This window comes from Scyliorhinus torazame, chromosome 11 (genome assembly GCF_047496885.1).
Source record: "Scyliorhinus torazame isolate Kashiwa2021f chromosome 11, sScyTor2.1, whole genome shotgun sequence".
NCBI lineage: Eukaryota > Metazoa > Chordata > Chondrichthyes > Carcharhiniformes > Scyliorhinidae > Scyliorhinus > Scyliorhinus torazame.
In genome coordinates, this window is record NC_092717.1 from 127,479,261 (window position 1) to 127,504,325 (window position 25,065).

A 25,065-nucleotide genomic window follows, 5' to 3' on the forward strand; every position below is an offset into this window, starting at 1 on the left:
CACGGTGGGCCAAGGGGGCAATCGCACACACGGCAAATCAGCCCCGAAACACCTGGGTGCCCCCCACCTCCAATGAAGGGGGTCCCTGACCCCCCCCCCCCCCCCCCAGGATCCCTGTAGTAGGGAGACCCCTCACAGGGAACCCTGTGATAGGGAGACACCCCCTATGACTGGGGATGCCCACAGAGACCCCTGTAATAGTGGGACCCCCATATGGATCCCCTGCCCAAATGAACACCCTACACAGAACACCCCCACCACACATTGACTGCCCCCTTCACACACACATCCCCCCCCCCCCCAACACACACAGAATTTACCCACACAGGTTCCCCCCCCCCCTCTAAAAGGGGGGGACCCCTGTCTGGAAGTTAGAAAACAGTTCAGACAATGGCTGTGGGAAGCATTATGGCTGTAATAGATCATAGAATTTACAGTGCAGAAGGAGGCCATTTGGCCCATTGGGTCTGCACCGGCTCTTGGAAAGAGCACCCCACTTAAACCTTCACATCCACCCTATCCCTGTAAACCAGTAACCTCACCTAACCGAAGGGCAATTTATCATGGCCAATCCACCTAACCTGCACATCTTTGGACTGTGGGAAGAAACCAGAGCACCCGGAGGAAATCCACACAATCACGGGGTAAATACTTACCTTGCAACTCCATGTGTCCACTCGTCGAAGGAGAGCAGCTGTGCCTGTGCCTGATTCCCATATATCCACTACTCGCAATCAATTCATGGCTTTCAAGCAGTGGTTTGTGATTGACAGCTCATAAAAACCATCTGCTACTTTGATCCATTCACAAATCTTCACAATTCAGTGGCCTAAGTGATGAAACCCCAATGTTTGTAAGCATTAGAAGTCTTACAACATCAGGTTAAAGTCCAACAGGTTTATTTGGAATCACTAGCTTTTGGGGTGTCGCTCCATCATCAGATGCGTGACTCACCTGATGAAGGAGCAGTGCTCCGAAAGCTAGTGATTCCAAATAAACCTGTTGGACTTTAACCTGGTGTTGTATGACTTCTTACTGTGCCCAACCCAGTCCAACGCCGGCATCTCCACATCATTTGTAAACAGTGACCACATCAAAGAGATGTAAGTGCATTCCAAGCACTAAGTGCTAAAACAGGAAGGACTATTACATAGGACTCTTACAGTGATAATAACCTTCCTGGGATTAATGAAGAAAAGAAATGTGAAAAATCCTCTGGACATGGGCTGCGCCATAATTGCATCCTTGTAAAACAGCAAACATCCAGATGCATTCACATTCTTCTCTGTCTTATTAATGCCAAGGTAGTTAAGGCAGCTATTCTTAGTTTATGTTCTCCCATTCAGAAAATTCATCACAGCAATTACAAATGGAGCTAAACACTGCAATCATCAGTGAATAACCCACCTTCTGATATCATGCTGCAGGGATTGTCTTTGACGATGCAGCTGAAATTAGTTTTATTACACCACTTTGAGGAACCTTTGAAGTTATGTTCTGTTGCAGAGATTATTGGGTTTCAAACACCATAATCACCTTTGTGCCTGTTATGGCTGCAGCCACCAGTTTTCTCCTTGATCTCCATTAATCTGTTTTACTAGGGCTTTCATCTTGTCTGAAATTCAGCCACTATGTTCATGTTTGGACCAAGACTGTAATGAGGTTTGGAGCCAAGTGATCCAATACTAAGTGCTTGTAACCAATGGATTGATGAGTGAGGCCACTTGGGTGATCATTTGGAGTGAGCTAATAGGATAATAGTTGGTTGGTTTATGTTGGCAGGACATACCTCAGCAATTTCACATATTGTCAAGTAGATTTCAGTGTTGTAGCTGGACTGGATGAGATTAGCTCCCTCAGAGAAGCCAGGCATCTCCCATGATACTCACCTTAGGTTGAACCCAGGAGATGAAGCAGAACAACATTATAAAGAAGGCTTTTAGACACCCAGAGGGAACTCACAAAAGAGCTGAGTGGCTATGTGCACTGTTAAATTGGTTGTAGTAAAGTAGAATATTCACTTAATTTGTTTTATTTGGGAAGATAGTCAGACAAGGAAAGTGAAATTATGCATTTATATTATTTAGAACTACATGGTCATATAAGTCCAAAGCAGTCTATATAAAATGTTACAAATAAGGTTTAATTTATTACAGAAAATATCCTTATTGAATTATTTTATATACATAAATTAGACTAATGGGAACATAATATTAGGCTAATATTACAATTTTGCTCAATGCATAATTTCTCCCATGTGAAAGGCAGGCCTAAATTTCTGATTAACGAGTTGGCAGGTGAATGTCTTCACTGGCAGCATGTGGTTGGAAAATTACTTTTGAAACTTTCCCCTACTCTTGTCCCACTGAAGAAGGCTAGTGTGCTTGCTGCTGGACTCTTTACTTCTAACAGTGAATAACTTTCCCTGATCCTGGTGCTGTCTGACGTCTGTAAGGATTTAAAATATTCCTCTTCTCCAACAGGGGAAGTTGAAGCCCCATGTCTGCCTCAGCTTCTACCTACAAGAGATGGTCAGAGGCTAAGAATCCTGCAGCAAATAACTCACATCCTGATTCCCCAAAGCTTGTCCACCGTCTACAAGGCGCAAGCCAGGAGTGTGATGTAATAGAACATAGAACATAGAACAATACAGCGCAGTACAGGCCCTTCGGCCCACGATGTTGCACCGAAACAAAAGCCATCTAACCTACACTATGCCATTATCATCCATATGTTTATCCAATAAACTTTTAAATGCCCTCAATGTTGGCGAGTTCACTACTGTAGCAGGTAGGGCATTCCACGGCCTCACTACTCTTTGCGTAAAGAACCTACCTCTGACCTCTGTCCTATATCTATTACCCCTCAGTTTAAAGTTATGTCCCCTCGTGCCAGCCATATCCATCCGCGGGAGAAGGCTCTCACTGTCCACCCTATCCAACCCCCTGATCATTTTGTATGCCTCTATTAAGTCTCCTCTTAACCTTCTTCTCTCCAACGAAAACAACCTCAAGTCCGTCAGCCTTTCCTCATAAGATTTTCCCTCCATACCAGGCAACATCCTGGTAAATCTCCTCTGCACCCGCTCCAAAGCCTCCACGTCCTTCCTATAATGCGGTGACCAGAACTGTACGCAATACTCCAAATGCGGCCGGACCAGAGTTCTGTACAGCTGCAACATGACCTCCCGACTCCGGAACTCAATCCCTCTACCAATAAAGGCCAACACTCCATAGGCCTTCTTCACAACCCTATCAACCTGGGTGGCAACTTTCAGGGATCTATGTACATGGACACCTAGATCCCTCTGCTCATCCACACTTTCAAGAACTTTACCATTAGCCAAATATTCCGCATTCCTGTTATTCCTTCCAAAGTGAATCACCTCACCCTTCTCTACATTAAACTCCATTTGCCACCTCTCAGCCCAGCTCTGCAGCTTATCTATATCCCTCTGTAACCTGTTACATCCTTCCACACTATCGACAACACCACCGACTTTAGTATCGTCTGCAAATTTACTCACCCACCCTTCTGCGCCTTCCTCTAGGTCATTGATAAAAATGACAAACAGCAACGGCCCCAGAACAGATCCTTGTGGTACTCCACTTGTGACTGTACTCCATTCTGAACATTTCCCATCAACCACCACCCTCTGTCTTCTTTCAGCTAGCCAATTTCTGATCCACATCTCTAAATCACCCTCAATCCCCAGCCTCCGTATTTTTTGCAATAGCCTACCGTGGGGAACCTTATCAAACGCTTTGCTGAAATCCATATACACCACATCAACTGCTCTACCCTCGTCTACCTGTTCAGTCACCTTCTCAAAGAACTCAATAAGGTTTGTGAGGCATGACCTACCCTTCACAAAGCCATGCTGACTATCCCTGATCATATTATTCCTATCTAAATGATTATAAATCTTGTCCCTTATAATCCCCTCCAAGACTTTACCCACTACAGACGTGAGGCTCACCGGTCTATAGTTGCCGGGGTTGTCTCTGCTCCCCTTTTTGAACAAAGGGACCACATTTGCTGTCCTCCAGTCCTCTGGCACTATTCCTGTAGCCAATGATGACATAAAAATCAAAGCCAAAGGTCCAGCAATCTCTTCCCTGGCCTCCCATAGAATCCTAGGATAAATCCCATCAGGTCCCGGGGACTTATCTATTTTCAGCCTGTCCAGAATTGCCAACACCTCTTCCCTACGTACCTCAATGCCATCTATTCTATTAGCCTGGGGCTCAGCATTCTCCTCCACAACATTATCTTTTTCCTGAGTGAATACTGACGAAAAATATTCATTTAGTATCTCGCCTATCTCTTCAGACTCCACACACAATTTCCCATCCCTGTCCTTCACTGGTCCTACTCTTTCCCTAGTCATTCGCTTATTCCTGACATACCTATAGAAAGCTTTTGGGTTTTCCTTGATCCTTCCTGCCAAATACTTCTCATGTCCCCTCCTTGCTCGTCTTAGCTCTCTCTTTAGATCCTTCCTCGCTACCTTGTAACTATCCATCGCCCCAACCGAAACTTCACACTTCATCTTCACATAGGCCTTCTTCTTCCTCTTAACAAGAGATTCCACTTCCTTGGTAAACCACGGTTCCCTCGCTCGACGCCTTCCTCCCGTCTGACACCGGCTGCCTGGATGAGTGCAGCTCCAACAACTCTCAAGAGGTGCAACACCGTCCAGGATAAAGCAGCCCCCTTGATTGCTACCCCTTCCACAAATATTTTTCCCTCCCTCACCGATGAACAGTAGCAGCAGTGTTTACCATCTACAAGATGCAATGCAGCAACTCACCAAGGATCCTTAGACAGTACCTTCCGAATCCATGACCATTACCATCTAGAGGGACAAGTTCAGCAGATACAATGTAACATCACCACCTGGAAGTTCCCCTATAAGCCACTCCCCATCCAGATTTGGAAATATATCGCCATTCCTTTACTGTCGCTGGGTTAAAATCCTGGAACTCCCTCTCTAACAGCACTGTGAGTGTACCTATATGACATGGACTGTAGCATTTCAAGAATGCAGCTCACCACCACCATCTCACGGAATGGACAATGAATGCTGTCCTAGCCAGCAAAGCTCACATCATTTGAATGAATAAAAAAAAATTGAGGTTCGCTCATTCTGTACAGAACAGGAATTGAACCTGCATCCTTCCTAAACAATATCAGTGCCATTGAACCGCAAAGTGAATAATTACATTGAATGTTTACAATGCTTAATTCTTAAGCTGTTTCCAAGTGTCAGTTGATAAGATGTAACATTAAGTACCATTTTCTAATGGTAATACGATTTCTAAATGTGATTTATTGCTACATTTAAGGGAGAATTCTCTGAATTTCTGCCCCTGATGAAGTGCCTCCCCTGCCCAGGGTGTAAATATAAGTCCGCACTCCGCATTGTTTTTCTATCTTTAAGCAATTGGAAAGTCATTCAGAGCATGTGATTTTCTAATATGCAGACAAGGCTCCCAACTGTGAGTACAATGTTGAAAAATCACCTCGTTTAACGTACATTAAAATGCAGCAGAATATTGCACATTGAGTACTGAATATTAAGAAATGGACAATAGTAATATAAATTAAAAACACAGTTCGACATTTTCCTGTGTCTAACAATTAAATTGGGCTGTTTGGTTTTATTTATAAAAATGTTTTTTTAACAACCATCTCTATTTACAAATATCTATTAGGTTTTGTGGTCAACAGTTCGGAATGATGGGTCTGAATAATGACCCTATTTTCACTGAGCCCAAGTCTAGAGATTCCTATCTTGGTGGATCTACCCCGGGTTAGAGGGGTTTGTCCTGTGATTGGAGGCTGGGTAGATTGGGTTTATATTCTTTTGAGTTTAGAAGAAGGAGACATAAGGGGCTGGATAATCCATTTGGGAGACTATGTGCTGACGCTGGCGTGGGAACAGTGGCGTTTTACGTCTGAAAAAAGGCGCAAAAGCTGCACCGATTCTCTGTCTGGTGGGAAGATAGCAGGCACGCAGTGTAAACCCCCCCGATTCTAGCTGCGGATATGGCCGGGGAATTGCCGGGTTTGTGGCCTTGCATGCGGCGTGCAACACGGCGGCGGTCGCAGGCGGACCCGGCCTGCCAAATAGTGCCCCTCTTTGGCCAGGCTCGCCACCCCCAGAACACCCCCCCACCCGCGCCGAAGCCTCCCCTGCCCACGGATCGCCCCCCCCCCCCCCCCCCCGACTGTGGCAGCGCTGGACTCAGTCTGTAGCCGCCACGCCGTGTTCCCGAAGAAAAATAGCACACATGCCCCATGCCATCGGGAACTCAGCCCATTGGGGGCGGAGCATCGGGGTAGGGCCTCAAGTAATGTCCTGAGGCCCTCTCGATGGCATGTGCGTTTTGGAGGGGGCGGTGCATCGAAAAGCGGCGCCGCCTCCGGTGTCGGCCCAACAGGAAATCTCCGGCACATCGCCGAACGTGATTTCAGCGTCGGAAACCGGAGAATCCCTCCCAAGATTTTTAAGGGACTTGATAGGGTGGACACTGAGTGGCTGATTTGCTAGTTGGGGAATCTAAAACACAGAAGCAGGGGGATTGTGTTCGTGTAATTTCAGGATGAGGGGACGATGATTTGCAACTGCGATGAGGAGACATTTCTTCACTCAAAGGACATTGAAGTTTTGGACTTCTCTACCCTAGACAGTTGCGGATACTCTATCATTGAATATATTTTAAGGCTGGAAAAGACAGAATTTTGGTCTCTCGGGGAAATCAAAGGATATGGAGAGTGGGTGGGAAAGTGGAATTGAAGTCCAAGATCACCCATGATCTTACTGAATGGCAGAACATGCACCCATCCTCTGTGTTCTTCTGGACAAGTTGAACAACTTTTGTTGTAGTGCCAAGTACTCACCAGTAGAGGACCCTACTGAGTTATATAAATAGTACTGTTCACTTCGGTGATAGACATGGATATTGCAGTATTCTGTAAGTATGCTAAAACATTTGCATAATTTCATTCAATTTAAAGTGTGCACCAAGGCAAAAAGGGTAAGTGTACGTTGGAATCTGACATCTGAGAATATCAAAACACAAGTTTATAAACCTAAGAGGGTACACATGTAAAAGTCCCAATGCAGCACTGCAATTTCTTTCAATTAACACCTAAGGCGGGGAGAATTTAAACCCATCTCCCTGGTGAGATCAGGTGCTAGTTTTACATTGCAAACCAATTTTACTCTCCATTGAAGTCAAGTTGAACAGGGTGTAAAACTGGTGTTTCACCCAATCCCAGTCATCTCCTGTCAGGTTGTCCAGTGGATGGCCTGGGCTGTCCTGTACTCAATATGGAATCTTTGTAATGTTTGTAAAAGTTAGACACTCCGCCCTGTCATCTCCTAAGATGAGAAGTTAATCCTCTGGGAGAGGAACTCCATGCAAGTATGGAATCACCAAGCTCTCACCTACTGTGGAAAGCATGTGCTGCAGATGCAGCCAGCAGTAAAATATGAGTTTCCGCCAGGCCATGGGCCAGATTTTTTCGACGTCCAGTGGCAATGTGAGTACTGACAAAGTGAAAAGTGAAAGTAAAGAAATTCAGATTTTTTTACTTCAAATAACAATTTGCGGTGCCTTTCCAACCAGTGCGATTATCAGGTGGCAATTCTGAGGGTCAGGAAGGCTCTGTGTGTGAACCAGATGCCCAGCTCTTCTGAGATCTCAACAGGGTAATAGGTCAAAATTCTCCTGCTTTAGCTTTTAATTGAAAGAAATTGCAGTGCTGCCATTGGGAATTTTATATTGTGAGTATCATAGGAATTTTGAACTTCCTTCCTCAGGCTATTTCCATGGCTGGTGCAGATTTTGCAAGTTCTCAAAAAATCTGCCATGTTTGAGAGATCATGAGGACTGGGGGAAGCCTACTGAGGAAACTAGAACATTCGGACAGGCAAGTCAAATGTTTCAACACCATTAAATGCTATATTGTAATCTATGTGTGTTTTTAATAGAGAGCTTCTCAACAGGGTTCTGTCCTGCAACGGCAGTGGATCATTACACTAACCAGCATTGTGTAAGTGTTGACATGCATTACAGTATGTTTCCCAATAGAGTAAGTGGCATAATGCATTCAAAACTGTAGAAGAATGTGCTGGGAAAATCTCCAGTCATGGGTTGGACTGGGATTTAAATATCCAGTGATCTACAACCTTGAAAAAATTCCCTAAACACCAGCTACACTTCAATGATTGATAGGCAATCTGCTTTGAAATGGGATGAACACCTGACTTTAAAAAAAGTTAGTTTCAGGGTCAATGGACTGCACTGGTGATATTTCCTTGGGTATATTTTTGTATTTAGGACTACTATGAATGCTTGGCTGAGTTTCAATAGGTCCAGAACCACTTATTGCAGTGAGGTGGGGGTGAGCAATTGACTGGTTTGAATTGGTTTTGTGGAGGAGAGATTATTTTCATTATAAAGTGAATTTGAATATAACAGCTCTATCAGATTGTTTAAAGATTGTTTTTTATGTCCATTTCAAAGATATCCTAAGATCTGCCTTTAATGCATATGAGGACTGATATATGCGACCATGGAGAAGGCATGGGGATATGAGGGTGAATAGAGTGACCTGAGGGTATTGAGATGGTAGGGGCATAGGGTGGGTGGGGGGTAGAGAGTTTAGGGTAAGAGAGCATAAGAACCATTTTCTTTGAATTTTTTTTATCCCATTCTTAAAGTTACAAAGCTAATTTTAGCACAGAGTGGAATGGGCAAACCCTTAATTTACCTCATTTCTGGCTCCAAAAAACAATTCAAATTCAAATTGAAGCCAATTCATGATCTCCCAAGAAAGGCATACAAGATCTACGCTGACAAAAAAAGGCATTGCACCTCATCTTGGGCTTGATCTTAGCCAAATGGCCGAGAATCGATTGGAACATAAGAACTATGTTAGACAACTGGGCTGGTGTCCTAGAGAATTGAGGCAAGCCTTCTAACTAGTCCATTTTGGCACCCCATACTCCTCCAAAGCTTCCTCAGAAGTCAGAAAACCAGAACACTGCCTGCTCCCATCTCCAGGAGACAACAATATGGTGGTTATGGCAGGGTTGATGAGTTCAGATTTCTGAACTTGGGAAATCGCCAACTCATGGTCCTCTAATGAGTAGGGGGATAAAAACATTGGTAGTCTTGCTGGAGATGGTGATTACCTGGTACTTGTGCGACATAAATGTTAATTTCTGGGTGCTGATTGTTAGATTGATATGCACCTCCTTTAAATGTGAGCGAGGGTCTAGACTAGCTCTCTGATGTTCCTTCATTGCTCCTCCTCCAATTCTTTCAAAAAGGAAAGGGAAACACACTACCCTAATTATTTGAGCGTGCAGATAAAAAGCACTGTCAAAACACTGGTAATTGGCTAACAAAGCAACGGTGACAAGGAAAACTATTTGGCTCAGTGAGTGGTTAGAATCTGGAATGCACTGCCAGACAGTGTGATGGATGCCGATTCAATTACAACTTTCCAAAGAAAATTGGATCATTATCTGCAGAGAAAACATTTGCAGGGCTACAGGTAAAAAGTGGGGAGTGGCAATAGATGGATTGTATTTGCAGAGAGCTGGCACAGAGATGATGGGCTGAATAGTTCCCTTCTGTGCTGTAACTATTCTACGAATTAGCAGCCTTATCCAGTCAGCTTCCATTTGCTGTCTGCTTTTCACCTTACCATCTGCAACATTACCTTGCCCTACTTCCCAGCTGGTGTCCGTCAGTTCCCCCTTCCGGCCCTTTTCTTCCTCCAATCAAGATTAGTACCTTTATTTTTCTCAGTTCAAACCTTTGCGATTCTTTATGCCGCTCTTGATATTTAACAGCCTTTTTAAACCCAATTTTACCCAGGTTTTCAGCCACCTCACCTCGACTCAATGTAAGTTTCTTTCTTCCTCCTATAAAGTACGCTGGTATTTTTTTTGTGTTAATCATAGAATTCCTACAGGAGACCATTCCGCTCATCGAGTCTGCAATCACCCTCTGAAAGTGCATCCCGCCCTTGCCCAAGCCCCCACCTTATCCCTGTAACTGCACCTGACGTTTTGGACACTCAGGGGCAATTTAGCATGGCCAATCCACCTAACCTGTCCATCTCTGAGCTGTGGGAGGAAACCGAAGCACCCGGAGGAAACCCACACAGACACGAGGAGAAAGTGCAAACTCCACACAGTCACACAAGGCCAGAATCAAACCTGAGGCATGTAATTGCATTAAAGATGCCATGTAATTGCAAGCTGTAGTTATTGTTGTCATGGTTATATAAAATTCTAACTGGTCTATTCTTGATGATTCTATGCCAAAACATATCCTTTAAAACACTCCTTCATTTTATCTTTCTCCTACTGATGTTATTATGTTGACTGTTTTATTTACAGCTCCCCCGCTAGTTTAATTCCCACCCACTGTCCTATTACCCACTCTGCAAGAACAATGGTGTCAGGTTGCTTGAAACTCCAGCCCATTTTAGCATCTTTCCTGTACCAGAATTTATCCCAGTTTCCCAGGAATCTGAAACTCTCCCGCACAGCCAGTTCTTCTCACTCCATTTCCAGAAACTTTTCCCTCAGCAATCTAGCAGGAATCATGCGGAATAATCCATAGATTCCTACCTTTGCTCGTTCATCGAACACCTCAAATCCCCGCTTCAGGAACTACACCCTATTGTTTCCAATGTCACTTGATCACAAATGAGTTATGACTTCAGTCTGTTTTTCTCCACTTTCTGGACATTTTCCCACCCACTCTGTTATGTCCCCTGCCCTGGCAGATGAAAGGCAATAGATTATTCTATTAGAATACAGGTTATTCCACAACATCTTTGTCAATTTCCACCTATGGCTGACCCTCTAACCAGCCCCACTGCTCCAGGACTCCCCTCCCCCACCCCCCACCCCACTGAACAATAGTATAAATCTGTCCCTATTTCCAGTTCTCTCCAGCTTTGACAAAGTGTCGTCCAGACTCAAACGTAAGCTCACTTCTCTCCCCACAGATGCTGTCGGACCTCCTAAGATTGTCCAGTATTTTCTGTTTTCGTTTCAGATTCCAGCATCCACTTTTATCTATTATATTATTATAATCGATTATCCTTGATTGCCCAATCATTGCATGTCAGGCTGTCAAGTCCTCTAATTCTTACAGATAGGTAAACTGTCCTCTCCAGGGCTAACATCAGTGTTAAGCTACTGCTCTTGATTACTCGGTCATATCTCTTTCCCTTTATCTTCATCATTAGTATCAGAATTAAACAAATTTGAACCCAGAATATTCTGTATTGAATCCGCATTATCCTCCTGTGATGCCTGTTGCCAATCACCCACTTGATCCCTTATGATCTTATAGTTATTTCAATACTGGCTGTGGGGCCAGCTTCTAGAAAGTATGAAAATTTTTCATCTCTCAATTTGACTATTCCTTTCACTTCTGTGCTTACTGAGTTACATTGCTTCTTGGTCTGGAACACCTTGATGTCAAACCTCTCAACCTTATTTTAAATTCCTCAAGGCTTCGCCCCTCCCTCTCTCTGTAACCTTCTCCAGCCCCTCAACCTTCTGTCATTCTCCAACTTTGGCCTCTTGGGCCTCCCTGATTTTAATCACTCAACTTATAGAGGGCTGAGCCTGGAATTCTCTTCTTTAACCCATCCACCTCCCTGTGTCTCTGTTTTCCATGAAGGTATTTCTTAAAACCTACCGCTTTGACCAAGCTTTTGGTCATCTGCCCTAATATCTCCTTATTTGATCTGATGTCTAATGTTTTCAAAAACACACACCTGATGCACATTGGGATGTTTACGATGTCAAAATTGCTACATAAATGCCATCCCAATCTTTCGGCCCCACCCCCCGATGCGACCCCTGAACCCCCACAAGCCCTACCTCATCTATAAGTTGGTCCTCAGCCTCCCTGGACCCGCGTAGGGCACCCCGGGTCCGATCCCCATTGCATGGAAAATGCCAGCTTGGCAGTGCCCCTGCCAGCTGGCAGTACCGCTGACATTCACATTGTTAGCTGGCACCCAAATCTAACGGGATCTCACGAGATGTCACAGTCTGAACCCCGCCCATTGTGTGTGGGATCAAGTATTTGGCAAATCTGCAGACTAGTCTCACTCTAATATTCAGCTCGCATGATCTACCGAGGCCCAAGGATCTGACCCCTTTGCCTTAGCGACCTCAGGCGAGCCTCACTCAGTCCTGGTCCCCACAAAGGGGGATCAGATGGAATGGCATTTGAGTGGGTCTCCCAGGGGATTGGAGGCCTCCTTGTGTTTGCCCTCTGGGCAGGGTGCCACCCTGATAGTGTCACCTGGGTGCCCGCCTGGCACTGCCAAGGTGTCCAGGTCGCACTGCCAGTTGTCAGGGGCACTGCCAGGGTACAGCCTGGCATTTTCCCCACACCGTTGATTCGGCCAGGGGTGCCCTTTCCTTGTGAGGTGGGGGGGAGGGGAAGGGCGATGACCCTTCTATAGTGAGTTGGGGCTTTGGGGAAAGGATCAGGGGGGTCGAGAGATTGGGACGCCATTTAAAATGGCGACCCATTCTCCTCTTGAACTGAGGAATTCCAGCAAGTAGAGATCCTCAGTGCAGGCGGGACTAAGTGCATCCTTGGCGAGGTGTTCCCTGCTGAGGGCTGGATTGCAACAATGTCCTGTTAAATAGCGTGATGTTTCTCGGCACTGCTCGACCCGAGACTCTTGCACGGTTCCACAGTGGTTAGCACTGTTGCTTCACAGTGCCAGGGTCCTAGGTTCGATTCCTGGCTTAGGTCACTGTCTGTGTGGAGTCTGCATGTTCTCCCCGTGACTGTGTGTGTTTCCTCTGGGTGCTCCGGCTTCCTCCCTTCAATTAAAGTTAGGTGAATTGAACTCTCCCTCAGTGTACCCGAACAGGCGCCGGAGTGTGGCAACTAGGGGGTTTTCACAGTAACTTCATTGCAGTGTTAATATAAGCCTACTTGTGACAATAATAAAGATTATTATTATAAGATTGGGCCCATTGTCTCCTGAGGGTCTTGAACTTCGTCTACTAACTTGTAGATGTGCCTAGTGTGCTTGGATGTGTTTATTTTTATACTCCATTGGTGTTGGTGATGTTTGCTGTGCCTAGCATTCTTTGCCAATAAGACCCTTTTTGCCACTTCTTTCACTTATTTTCTCTACTCCGCCATTTCCCCGCTGAGTGTTCAGCTTGTTGTGTACGTCGATGTCACTGTTGTTACCTTTGCAGATTTGTTTCTGGCGGTCTCCATATGCTCCCCCAGCAGGAACCCATTCTTTAATACATAACAGTTCCCTTTTAAATTTTGGAGTAGGAGGCTTTCCGTTGCCATATACTGCTTTAAAATTACTCCGCCTCCTCTAAAAATAACACTCTGCATGTATGACGGGAAAGTCGTCTCACACATGGGGTTTGTTTACATCCAACGGAAGCACTGGGTAATAGTGGCAACCACCCGTTCCCCATTCTGGGTCTAATTTCTTGTGTGTGTGCTTGTGCCTCCATTGTTTACAAACTGGATTGAGCCGGAAGGCGGACTGCACAAAGGTTTGCTATCACCCTGGGTTAAAATTCGGGTCTGCTTCTGAAGTTCAGTCTGTCACGCTAATTAAACTGCTTTGGATAATGATAGCTCTTCTCTGCACTGTAGAAAGTCAGACAACCACCATCAAGGGCACCTACTACAATGCGGTCTCAGATGACTTCCTTCTTTAGAGCCCCATCTGCACAATTAGCAGCCGAACAATACAAGTCATTAATGAAAAAAATCAATACTTCCTCTGGATTTCTGACAGCACGTGTTAAACTTCAGCCAGTCTATAATAATGCCTTTTGGAAGACTGAAATAGGAATCAAAGGCCTTAATAACCTCATCATAGGTTGCTATGTCCTCCTTAACACCCTGACCAGGACGTTATCTGCATTGCTGCCAATGGAATAGAGGCGTGTGCTGACCTGTTCTTTATTAGGCTTCTGAGCTAAACATGAAGCAGTCCTATATCTATTGAATCTGCGACGCCAGTTTTTCCAGAGTGCTGCTTGGTCAGGGCCTTCCACGTGGTCAAAGAAGATGGGCAGAGGTAAGCAGTGGAATTCTCCACCGGTGGGATCCTCTGGACTGCCAGCAGCGCACCCACGCCTGCGGGTTTCTTGACACCGTGAGGTGGCCACAATGGGAAATCCCATGAGCCGGCTGTGGGAATAAAGAATCCCACTGCCGGCAGGGGTGTGCTGCACCGGTAAACGAGGCTGGTGGACCAGAGAATCCTGCCCAGGACTTTTCCCATGGTTTTCCATGTTACTTTAATCAACTGCCTTGGGATTCCATTGGCGCTCTTCCTTCTTATTCTTTGACATGGTCATTCCTTGTGGCTTTATTCTTGATGACTTTCACTTTTCTGCTACTAGCAGTTTCACTGGGGATACTTGCAAATTGGTTAGTTGTCACCATGAAGTATCATCAGAAAGCGTCCCAGAGTGTGTTTACCAGAGACGAGGCTACTGGAAACAAGGCAACCAGGAAATTCCAAACATTTTTAAACTATATACAAGTATGTAGCTCCTTCCAGAAGCACCTCTCTCTTGAGTTCTAGAGACCCTTGATCTGACATCACTATTGATGTATATTATCCATTAAAATAACAGTTAATCCTTTATTTCAAACCGCCTACCCTTGGTTGAATACCAGGCATGGTGGGATGAGTGCTGTTAATTATTCACTTAAGGGCTTCAATTAACTTCAGGGCGGGAAGGCCATACCCGAGCCTTCCTGCTCCTGACTTAATTGGGCCATGACGGAAAGGTAGTATAGTAGGGTTCCCACCAGGCCCATTCCCACTTGATGAAATGCCCACCCCACCTCCAAACTTGTTTTAGGGTGTGGCATTAAATTCCGCCCACTGTGTGTGTCTGTAACTAGGTGAGGAAGCAGGAAGAGAAGGTAGTTGGAGAGAAATCTTGAGAGAGTTAGTACTACTCTCCCAAGATCTGGCACAAGTGAAGTTGCTGTGCTGAATCAAACAGACCACCTAGATTAAGGAGACTAATAAGCCATTGCTGATATCTGCAAATGCCTGACACTAGGTCGCTCTGCTTAGCCTGATTGTGTATATACTTTTGACAAGTTGATATTGGATTTAAGGAGGCACAAGTATCTCAGGTTATGATTTTCTTTACAGCACAATCGTATTCTAGAACAATACCAGTTAAAATTAGTTAATCTGCCTGCCATTATCTATTAGTTCCCACATAGAAGAGTAGATTTAAGTTTTATCATTTGCAATCTGACAGTCACAATGCAATAATAACGAGTTTGACTCCAATGCAAGATAATTTTTCTCAAATTTAAAATCAGAATAAAATCACTTTCCAGGTGGGCAGTGAACAAGCAACATAGTAATGAGGTCATGCAGGTAAAATCTCTGTGACCACATACTGCTGTCAGCAACTGGGAAACAAACTGACACCTATGTTTTCCAATCGTTGGAGACCATTGGAGCCCTGGACAGTCGGGAAAGGTTGGCTCTTCACGCAGGCAGGAATCTCTGGTTCCGCTGGCAGCGCACCCCCTGCTGCGGGTTTCACAATGGCGTGGGGTGGCATCAATAGGAATTCCCATTGACAGCAGCAGGGACAATCCCGCCGCCAGTGAACGGGGCGCCGCCTCTCACCGCTGCGAAACATGTGGCTGGGAGGTCGGAGAATCCCGCCCAAAATGTGGGTGGGTTGCGCTGGGAATCGCGGCGGAACAGCCGTCAGGATTCTAACTTGTTTTCCCGCCTGAAATGCCACTTAAGTCATTTTTTGGGAGAATCATCCCCCTGGTATTATTTTGGTAGCTCTGGGCGTCATTCTCCGACCCCCCGCCGGGTCGGAGAATGGCCGTTGGCCGCCGTGAATCCCGCCCCCGCCGAAGTCTCTGGTACCGGAGATTGGGCGGGGGCGGGAATCGGGCCGCGCCGGTTGGCGGGACGCCCCGCTCAATTCTCCGGCCCGTATGGGCCGAAGTCCCGCCCAGAAATTGCCTGTCCCGCCGGCGTAAATCAAAGCTGGTATTTACCGGCGGGACCAGGCGGCGTGGGTGGGCTCCGGGGTCCTGGGGGGGGCGCGGGGCGATCTGACCCCGGGGGGTGCCCCCACGGTGGCCTGGCCCGCGATCGGGGCCCACCGATCTGAGGGCGGGCCTGTGCCGTGGGGGCACTCTTTCCCTTCCGCCTCCGCCACAGCCTCCACCATGGCGGAGGCGGAAGAGACTCTCCCCACTGCGCCTGTGCGGGAAACTGTCAGCGGCCGCTGACGCTCCCGCGCATGCGCCGCATTTCCGCGCCAGCTGGCGGGGCAACAAACGCCGTTTCCGCCAGCTGGCGGGGCGGAAATCCCTCCGACGCCGGCCTAGCCCCTCAATGTTGGGGCTCGGCCCCCAAAGATGCGGAGCATTCCGCACCTTTGGGCCGGCGCGATGCCCGTCTAATTGGCGCCGTTTTTGGGGCCAGTCGGCGGACATCGCGCCGTTGGGGGAGAATTTCGCCCTCTATTTCAGTTTCTCCAGGTTTCCATTATGTGACAGAATGAAACACAGGGGCAATATTCTAGATGTGACTGAAACAAGTCTTTACTGGGTAAGTATTGCAATTTTGTTTTTTTTATAATACTGCTTTATACATCCATTATTCACTTTGTCTATAATATTGCAGCATAGATTATGAACCATTCTGGACTTAGTGTTATGTAATGAGCCAGACTTGATTAAAGATCTTAAAGTAAGGGAGCACTTAGGAGGCAGTGATCATAATATGGTTGAATTCAATCTCCAATTTGAAAGAAAGAAGGTAGAATCAGATGTAAAGGTGTTACAGTTAAATAAAGGTAACTACAGGGGCATGAGGGAGGAACTGACGAAAATCAACTGGGAGCAGAGCCTAGTGGGAAAGACAGTAGAACAGCAATGGCAGGAGTTTCTGGGAGTAATTGAGGACACAGTACAGAGGTTCATCCCAAAGAAAAGAAAGGTTATCAGAGGGGGGATTAGGCAGCCATGGCTGACAAAGGAAGTTAGGGAATGCATCAAAGCAAAAGAGAAAGCCTATAATGTGGCAAAGAGTAGTGGGAAGTCAGAAGATTGGGAAGACTACAAAATCAAACAGAGGATAACAAAGAGAGAAATAAGGAAAGAGAGGATCAAATTTGAAGGTAGGCTAGCCAGTAACATTAGGAATGATAGTAAAAGTTTCTTTAAATACATTAAAAACAAACGGGAGGAAAAAGTTGACATTGGGCCGCTCCAAAACGACGCTGGTAATTTTGTGATGGGAGACAAGGAAATAGCTGAGGAACTGAATAAGTACTTTGCGTCAGTCTTCACAGTAGAAGACATGAGTAATATCCCAACAATTCCAGAGAGTCAGGGGGCAGAGTTGAGTTTGGTAGCCATCACAAAGGAGAAAGTGCTCGAGAAACTAAGAGGTCTAAACATTGATAAATCCCCGGGCCCAGATGGGCTACATCCTAGAGTTCTAAAGGAGATAGCTGAAGAAATAGTGGAGGCGTTAGTTATGATCTTTCAAAAGTCACTGGAGTCAGGGAAAATCGCTGTTGTAACCCCCCTGTTCAAGAAGGGAACAAGGAAAAAGATGGAAAATTATAGGCCAATTAGCCTAACCTCGGTTGTTGGCAAGATTCTAGAATCCATTGTAAAGGATGAGATTTCTAAATTCTTGGAAGTGCAGGGTCGGATTAGGACAAGTCAGCATGGATTTAGTAAGGGAGGTCGTGCCTGACAAACCTGTTAGAGTTCTTTGAAGAGATAACAAATAGGTTAGACCAAGGAGAGCCAATGGATGTTATCTATCTTGACTTCCAAAAGGCCTTTGATAAGGTGCCTCACGGGAGACTGCTGAGTAAAATAAGGGTCCATGGTATTCGAGGCAAGGTACTAACATGGATTGACGATTGGCTGTCAGGCAGAAGGCAGAGAGTTGGGATAAAGGGTTCTTTTTCGGAATGGCAACCGGTGACGAGTGGTGTCCCGCAGGGTTCAGTGTTGGGGCCACAGCTGTTCTCTTTATATATTAACGATCTAGATGACGGGACTGGGGGCATTCTGGCTAAGTTTGCCGATGATACAAAGATAGGTGGAGGGGCAGGTAGTATGGAGGAGGTGGGGAGGCTGCAGAAAGATTTAGACAGTTTAGGAGAGTGGTCCAAGAAATGGCTGATGAAATTCAACGTGGGCAAGTGCGAGGTCTTGCACTTTGGAAAAAAGAATAGAGGCATGGACTATTTTCTAAACGGTGACAAAATTCATAATGCTGAAGTGCAAAGGGACTTGGGAGTCCTAGTCCAGGATTCTCTAAAGGTAAACTTGCAGGTTGAGTCCGTAATTAAGAAAGCAAATGCAATGTTGTCATTCATCTCAAGAGGCTTGGAATATAAAAGCAGGGATGTACTTCTGAAGCTTTATAAAGCATTAGTTAGGCCCCATTTAGAATACTGTGAGCAATTTTGGGCCCCACACCTCAGGAAGGACATATTGGCACGGGAGCGGGTCCAGCGGAGATTCACACGGATGATCCCAGGAATGGTAGGCCTAACATACGATGAACGTCTGAGGATCCTGGGATTATATTCATTGAAGTTTAGGAGGTTGAGGGGAGATCTAATAGAAACTTACAAGATAATGAATGGCTTAGATAGGGTGGATGTAGGGAAGTTGTTTCCATTAGCAGGGGAGACTAGGACCCGGGGGCACAGCCTTAGAATAAAAGGGAGCCACTTTAGAACAGAGATGAGGAGAAATTTCTTCAGCCAGAGAGTGGTGGGTCTGTGGAATTCATTGCCACAGAGGGCGGTGGAGGCCGGGACATTGAGTGTCTTTAAGACAGAAGTTGATAAATTCTTGATTTCTCAAGGAATTAAGGGCTATGGAGAGAGAGCGGGTAAATGGAGTTGAAATCAGCCATGATTGAATGGTGGAGTGGACTCGATGGGCCGAATGGCCTTACTTCCACTCCTATGTCTTATGGTCTTATGGAACCTTCAGCGTTTCATGAACCACAACCTCCCCAGGTCCCTCAGTTGGTTCACAGCCTTAAGATGGTAAACTTGGGCAGAATGTAATGCCCTCCCCTGATGTGAGTTTGGTGGTATGGGGACATTTAATCATGTGACCGGGTGCCAGTTGATGATCCCGCCTCTGTCCCAATCAAGCCTGGAGCGGGAAGGCTCATGGATGGCTATCCCACCATGCTACTAACTGAGGCCTTAAATAGGCAATTAATCAAATACTTACTTTCCAATGGCACAAACCACTCCTTCTTAGACAGTCCCTTGGGTTGAAGAAGACTTATTTCTACTCCAATGTGTGAGGTTCTGAGATGCTGATAATGTGTAATGTGTAGACTCTGCAACATACAGGGTAGGTGGTTCTTGAAGGATCAGGCAACTGAGTTGTTTGCACACTCTCCCAAGCCTTGATTTTATTTCTGCATCTTCTGAGAAGCCTCTCGATGTGTTCAGTGCCTTCCCGAATAAACATTCTTCATTTCCAATGCCTTTTAGGGACGGGGATCTGCTTTTCTTACAGGTCTGACCTACATGTGACCCCAGACTCACAGCCGTTTGACTCTTAACTGCCCTCAGAATGACCTAATTAGCCATTAGTTGCAGTGTAATTAGGGAGGGTAACAAATGCTGACTTTACCCGCAATGACCACATCCCATTAGCGACTAAACAAATTCTGGTCGGTCACACGCAAGGGTCGCAAGCATCCCCATGAGTCAGTGGGATGTTTGACCTCCTTAACAATTCTTTGAGAAACATGAGTTTGGAGCAGAACAGTTGCTTCGGGAGTCTGATGTCAGGCATATGAACTCCATGTCCCGGTCATTGGAGCTGGTAGTGAATGATTAGCACCTTAATGTTGAGCATGTTAGATTGCTAATGGACACAGCTATTGAACCACCTTTCTTGCAACTGGGTTTGGAGAATGTTGCAAAAGAGCTGCTGATGGTACTGCTCCAGTACTTTGAGGTGTCTGCTGCAGGTTGTCCAAGTCTCTGAAGTATATCGGAACACAGTGATTACTGCTGTCCAGTAAACTATGATCTTAGCCTCAGGTTTGAGATTTTGTCCTCAAATACTCTTTCCGACAGTCAACCGAAGGCTGAGCTGGCGCATTGGAGGCAATGATAAATGTCGTCATCCATGTCTTCCTTTTGTGAGAGGAGGTTCCCAAGATATGGGAAATGGTCCCCAGTTCCCAAGATCTCACCAGTGATCTTAAACCGCGGGAGAGAGATTTTGTTGTGAAGCTGGTTGGAGGACGGTTCAGCTCTTCTGTACTGAGCAGCATTACCAGGGAGGCAGTGGCCTCTGTCGCTACCACACCCACCAGAGGCCTCAGATCGAGGAGAGACCCTTGCAAACGTCAGTCATGGAGGGAAGGGAATCAGCGCACACCCCATTCCCAATGTTGGTTCTCTTGATCAGGAGCTAATTGCCCTTGAGTGACGGACACCCCCGGAGCCCACACACAAACATGCCAGGATTATCTTATGCTCCACGCTTGGTGAGCCTCATGCCAGTCGCTAGGCTAATGTCAGCGGTGCTAGGATGAGTCGCTGAAGATCCCAGAAGTTAGGGGGGGCTGCACGGTGGCATAGTGGTTAGCACTGCTGCCTCACAGCACCAGGGATCTAGGTTCAATTCCGGCCTTGGGTGACTGTGTGGAGTTCACACTCTCTCCCTGTGTCTGCGTGGGTTTCCTCCGGATGCTCCGGTTTCCTCCCATAGTCCAAAGATGTGCACGTCAGGTGGATTGACCATGCTAAATTACCCCTTAGTGACCAAATATATGCAGGTTAGGTGGGGTTATGGGGATGGGATAGGGCAGTGGGCCTGGATCGGGTGCTCTTTCAGAGGGTTGGGGCAGCCTCGATGGGCCAAATGCCCTCTTTCAGCACTGTAGGAGTTCTATGGTTCTATCCCACCCAAAGTTTTTGTGATATTGAAAAAGGCACTAACTACATGAAATTTCAAGGCCCATGGTTTCAACAGAAATGTATGGATGGGTATGATAGTGTTATGAGTTAATCAGAGGCCTGAGCTAATATGAACATGCAAAAATAGCAGGCAGGAAAATAACTAGTCCACTCAGCCAGTTCCACTCACTTGTGAGCAGCAACTTCACCCGAAAACCATGTAATAAAAACCCAGTCCAACCAGCTAGGGGAAGAAACATTGCTCCGCAATCTCATGAGTTGGTTGAAACTTGTCCAGGAGATTACATGGACCATGATTTGCCTTTTAGGATACTCATCTCTCGTATAAAGTGAACTCCACCCCAAGTGCTTTGTTGTAAGCAGCTGAACTACATACTAATGTTCCTGATATATCATCTGCCTGGTTTCTCTTTCGAAAAGGACCATATAAAAGGTTCGGAAATTATCTCTAGGTGGGGTCAAAACTGCTCTCATTCTTAATGGCTGTCAAGCATGAGTTTGATGGCTTTTGAAACAGACAGCTCTGTCATTTCAGAAACAGCTACACCTTGATCTGCTATCATAATACACGTTCCAGTCTAATTCTCATTCAAACCATATACTTGTAGTTCGTGATTTATGATTTAAAAATGACTCACTATTGAATTTAAACTGCTTTCATTTGCAGTTTTTCATGCAAAAGGACCAAGTATTTGTCCCTAACATCAATATTTATAAACCCTTAGGATTGAGGAAACAATTATGTGCAATCACACAGTGGATGCAACTGGAGATCTAGGTCAGAAATCTGAAGTGACCCTAACTGCATTGCTTTGATTGAGTTGGATCAAAACCAAGCATTTGCTTTCAAAGCTGAGCACTGCCACTTGAAGATGAAATGTGCTGGTGCTGTGCTATTTTTAGATGCGCAGCTTCTTTCTGGCGATTACATCATCACTAGCTGCACACTGCAGTCACAATACAGAAACAGCACAAAGAGCAAGAGCCACTGGCCATATTTCCCAGTTGCCAGAGTGCTGGAGGTGGTAATGGGGGTTTAGATTTCCCCCGTGCATTACCACAACACAATCCATAAAGACCACAATTGTAGTTTACTATTCAAAGAAAATCTGCCCCCAGGTTACATATTTTGGAGCTAGCACCTTAGAATATTGTTATTCCGAATAAACTGCAACATCTTGCGTTATTTTCACTTTTGCAGCAAAAGTGCTGGTGCTCTCCAGAGCAGAGACTGATCGTTTACGGACAGAGCAAGGGGAAGAGCAGTAGAACAAAGCCATGAACAACTTTTGGTGCTTAGTCTCATTCAACCAGGTGGAAGTATTGCTAAAAGTCCAAAACAATTTTGGTGCTTTCTGCATGAAGATTAACCACTGCACAAAATTGAAAATCTCTGGATCACCCTCCCCCGCCAAAAGTGAATTGTTCTTGCTCGGTTACACTGTACTTAGAGTGTGAAGAACTGATATTTATTTTGACGTGGAATGGACACTCTGTCAGACATGATTGGGAGCTTGTAAAGAGGACAACAACATTTCTGATGAAGTTGATCGACGTGGAAAATTCCCAGGAAGGGCAGCTTTTATTATTTTCATTGTCCTTCCAACAAATTTGAGGGTAAGATTGAAAGGCTTCCATTGATACGCTAAGGCTGTGGAATGCATGAACAGAGTTAGTGATTGAAACAGAGATCATGGCAGGAAATTTCTTTGGAGTTGACCACGTTCTGCCCCCATTACTTCACTGGGAATGTGGTGGAAACCCCATTTATAAATATAAACTAGGATTCCAGCAGACCGTCTGGGAGTGGGATCAGTTCTGAGGAAATTCCAGATACATGTCAACATTTGAGGATGAGTTAGACATATGGGTTGCAGGAAAGGGAAATAAAGAGATATTGGAACAGAGTGAGAGCATGTGGGCTTGATAAACAACATCATGAACTGATTGGATCAAATGGGCTATTTCTGTCTTGTAATTGCAACATAATTCTAGGTACCATAATCATGGTAAAACTCAGGTTGTAATCACTGGTCTTCTGTAAATGGATCATTCCTTACCTTGGAGTGCCTCTAAGCGATGGCTTTGAATTACGATGCATAGCTGCAGCACAAGCTGTGGAGCACTTTCCAAAAATGTCGCCAGCAGATGTAACATACTTACATCTGCATACTCATACACCATCTTCCAGTAAAATCGCCAGCGGTCAAGCTCCCCACTCCGGCGGCTTCGAATACCAAGGTATATAGTGCGCAAGTACCTTGAGAGAAAGAGAGAGAGACTTAATAACCACTATGGCATAAATTAGCCAACAATCTAAAATTCAACTTCATATGTGCTTTTGTGGGGTGGGAGGAGGGTGATCCTGAAATTTAAAAGGATGCAGCTGATTAAAGCTTTATGGCAAAGAGGCAAAAAGCTGGATAGCTTTCAAATTTATTTTTGCTTTTTCAAATGTTTCGTCGTGGACAAAAGTTGCTGGTCAAAAACCAAAGGTAGCTAAAACAGATGCAGAAGCGAATTGGAGTGCGGCATCTAAACAGCCTTTTTGATAGTTGGCAAAGAGGAAAGGCTGCTGCATGAGGTGGGTGGGAAAATTGTTTCTCTGTCTGCATTCCAGGGCATTCTTCATCCAGGACAACAGTGTAGTGTGCATGGCAGAAGATGCAGAGGGTCAATAATGTCCATATCACTGGTAAGACTTTAACACAGATGCAGGAGAAAGTGGCATAACCTAAAGAAAGTGTTGCCTATTTACTGCTGTGTCCCTCACACAAGCTTACAGGTTTCTCTGACTTCAAATAGGTGTATATTCAGGCTGCAACTAACAATTGAAACAGCTGAGTGGGTTTGTCACTGCGGGCAGAATTTTTACTGACAGGACCTGTAGGGAATAGGTGGGTCAGAAAGTCAAGTCATTGGGAACCTGCAATTTGGGATTCCGCCTTGGATCAACGAGAAGCCCCAAGAAAGAGCCCAAAAGGCATTAGTCAGATACTGGAAGCAACATTTTCATGTGGACATTTCCGATGATCATAGAATTCCTACAGTGCAGAAAGAGGCCATTCGGCCCATGAAGTCTGCACTGACCCTTCAAACGAGCACCCTACGTAGGTCCAATACCCCATTCTATCCCCATAACCCCACCTAACCTTTGGACGAAAAGACAAAATTTAGCATGGCCAATCCACCTAACCTGCACATTTTTTGGACTGTGGGAGTAAACCAGAGCACCTGGAGGAAACCCACAGATATGGAGAGAATGTGCAGACTCCACACAGATGGTCACTCAGTGTCAGCATCGAACTTGAGTCCCTGGCGCTGAGACAGCAAGTGCTAACCACTGTGCTCCTAAATCTATTCATGCCCACTAGGAGCAATGATTTAAATGTCAGTAACTTTTTGATATATCTTGAAGTACTGTTCCCTGTGAATAGGTTTGTGTTGTTCAGCACCATAAACTGCATTCCTGTTACCTCATCATCTCCCTTAGAGGGTAGTACTATTATGCCAATCAAGAAGCGGAACAAGGGAAGCAGGATGGGTTGAAGAATGTTGGTGCAGGGGAGAGCCTTGACTTGGATGTGAAACCTCCCTTTTACTCCAAGTGGTATGGTTGCTTTATTAATTGATTGATTGGGGAAGGAAGAACAGGGATTCTGGCGCTGTGCTGGGGCACAGAGTCAATGAGCTAGCTATTTCTCGTTATCAGACCTTTTGGCCTGATAGAGACAGGCTAACATAACACTGTTGCATCACATACAAACAAGGTGCAAGGGTAGCAAATTCAGCCCCTCAAGCCCATTCCACCATTCAATACGATCATGGCTGATTTCATCTTAGCTTATCCCCACCTTCCTGCCCATTCCCTATAGCTTTTAATCTTGCTAACAATTACAAACCTACCCATTTCCTCCTTAATTTGTTTTGTGTTCCACTGCATGCTGGGGTAGAGAATTCCACAGATTCATGACCCTTTGAGTGAAATAATTCCTCCTCATTTCTGCTTTAAATTT

The 25,065-nt window shown here is 45.5% G+C and overlaps 1 protein-coding gene across 1 annotated transcript in view; it reads right to left on the bottom strand.

Annotated features, from left to right (window-relative positions):
- Positions 1–25,065, bottom strand: part of xkr4 (XK related 4) — a 456,237-nt gene that overhangs the window by 98,566 nt on the left and 332,606 nt on the right. The window contains exon 2 of the mRNA XM_072467751.1: positions 23,110–23,309. Within this exon, the coding sequence (XP_072323852.1) occupies positions 23,110–23,309 (200 nt within the window). The remainder of the gene's footprint in view (positions 1–23,109; positions 23,310–25,065) is intronic.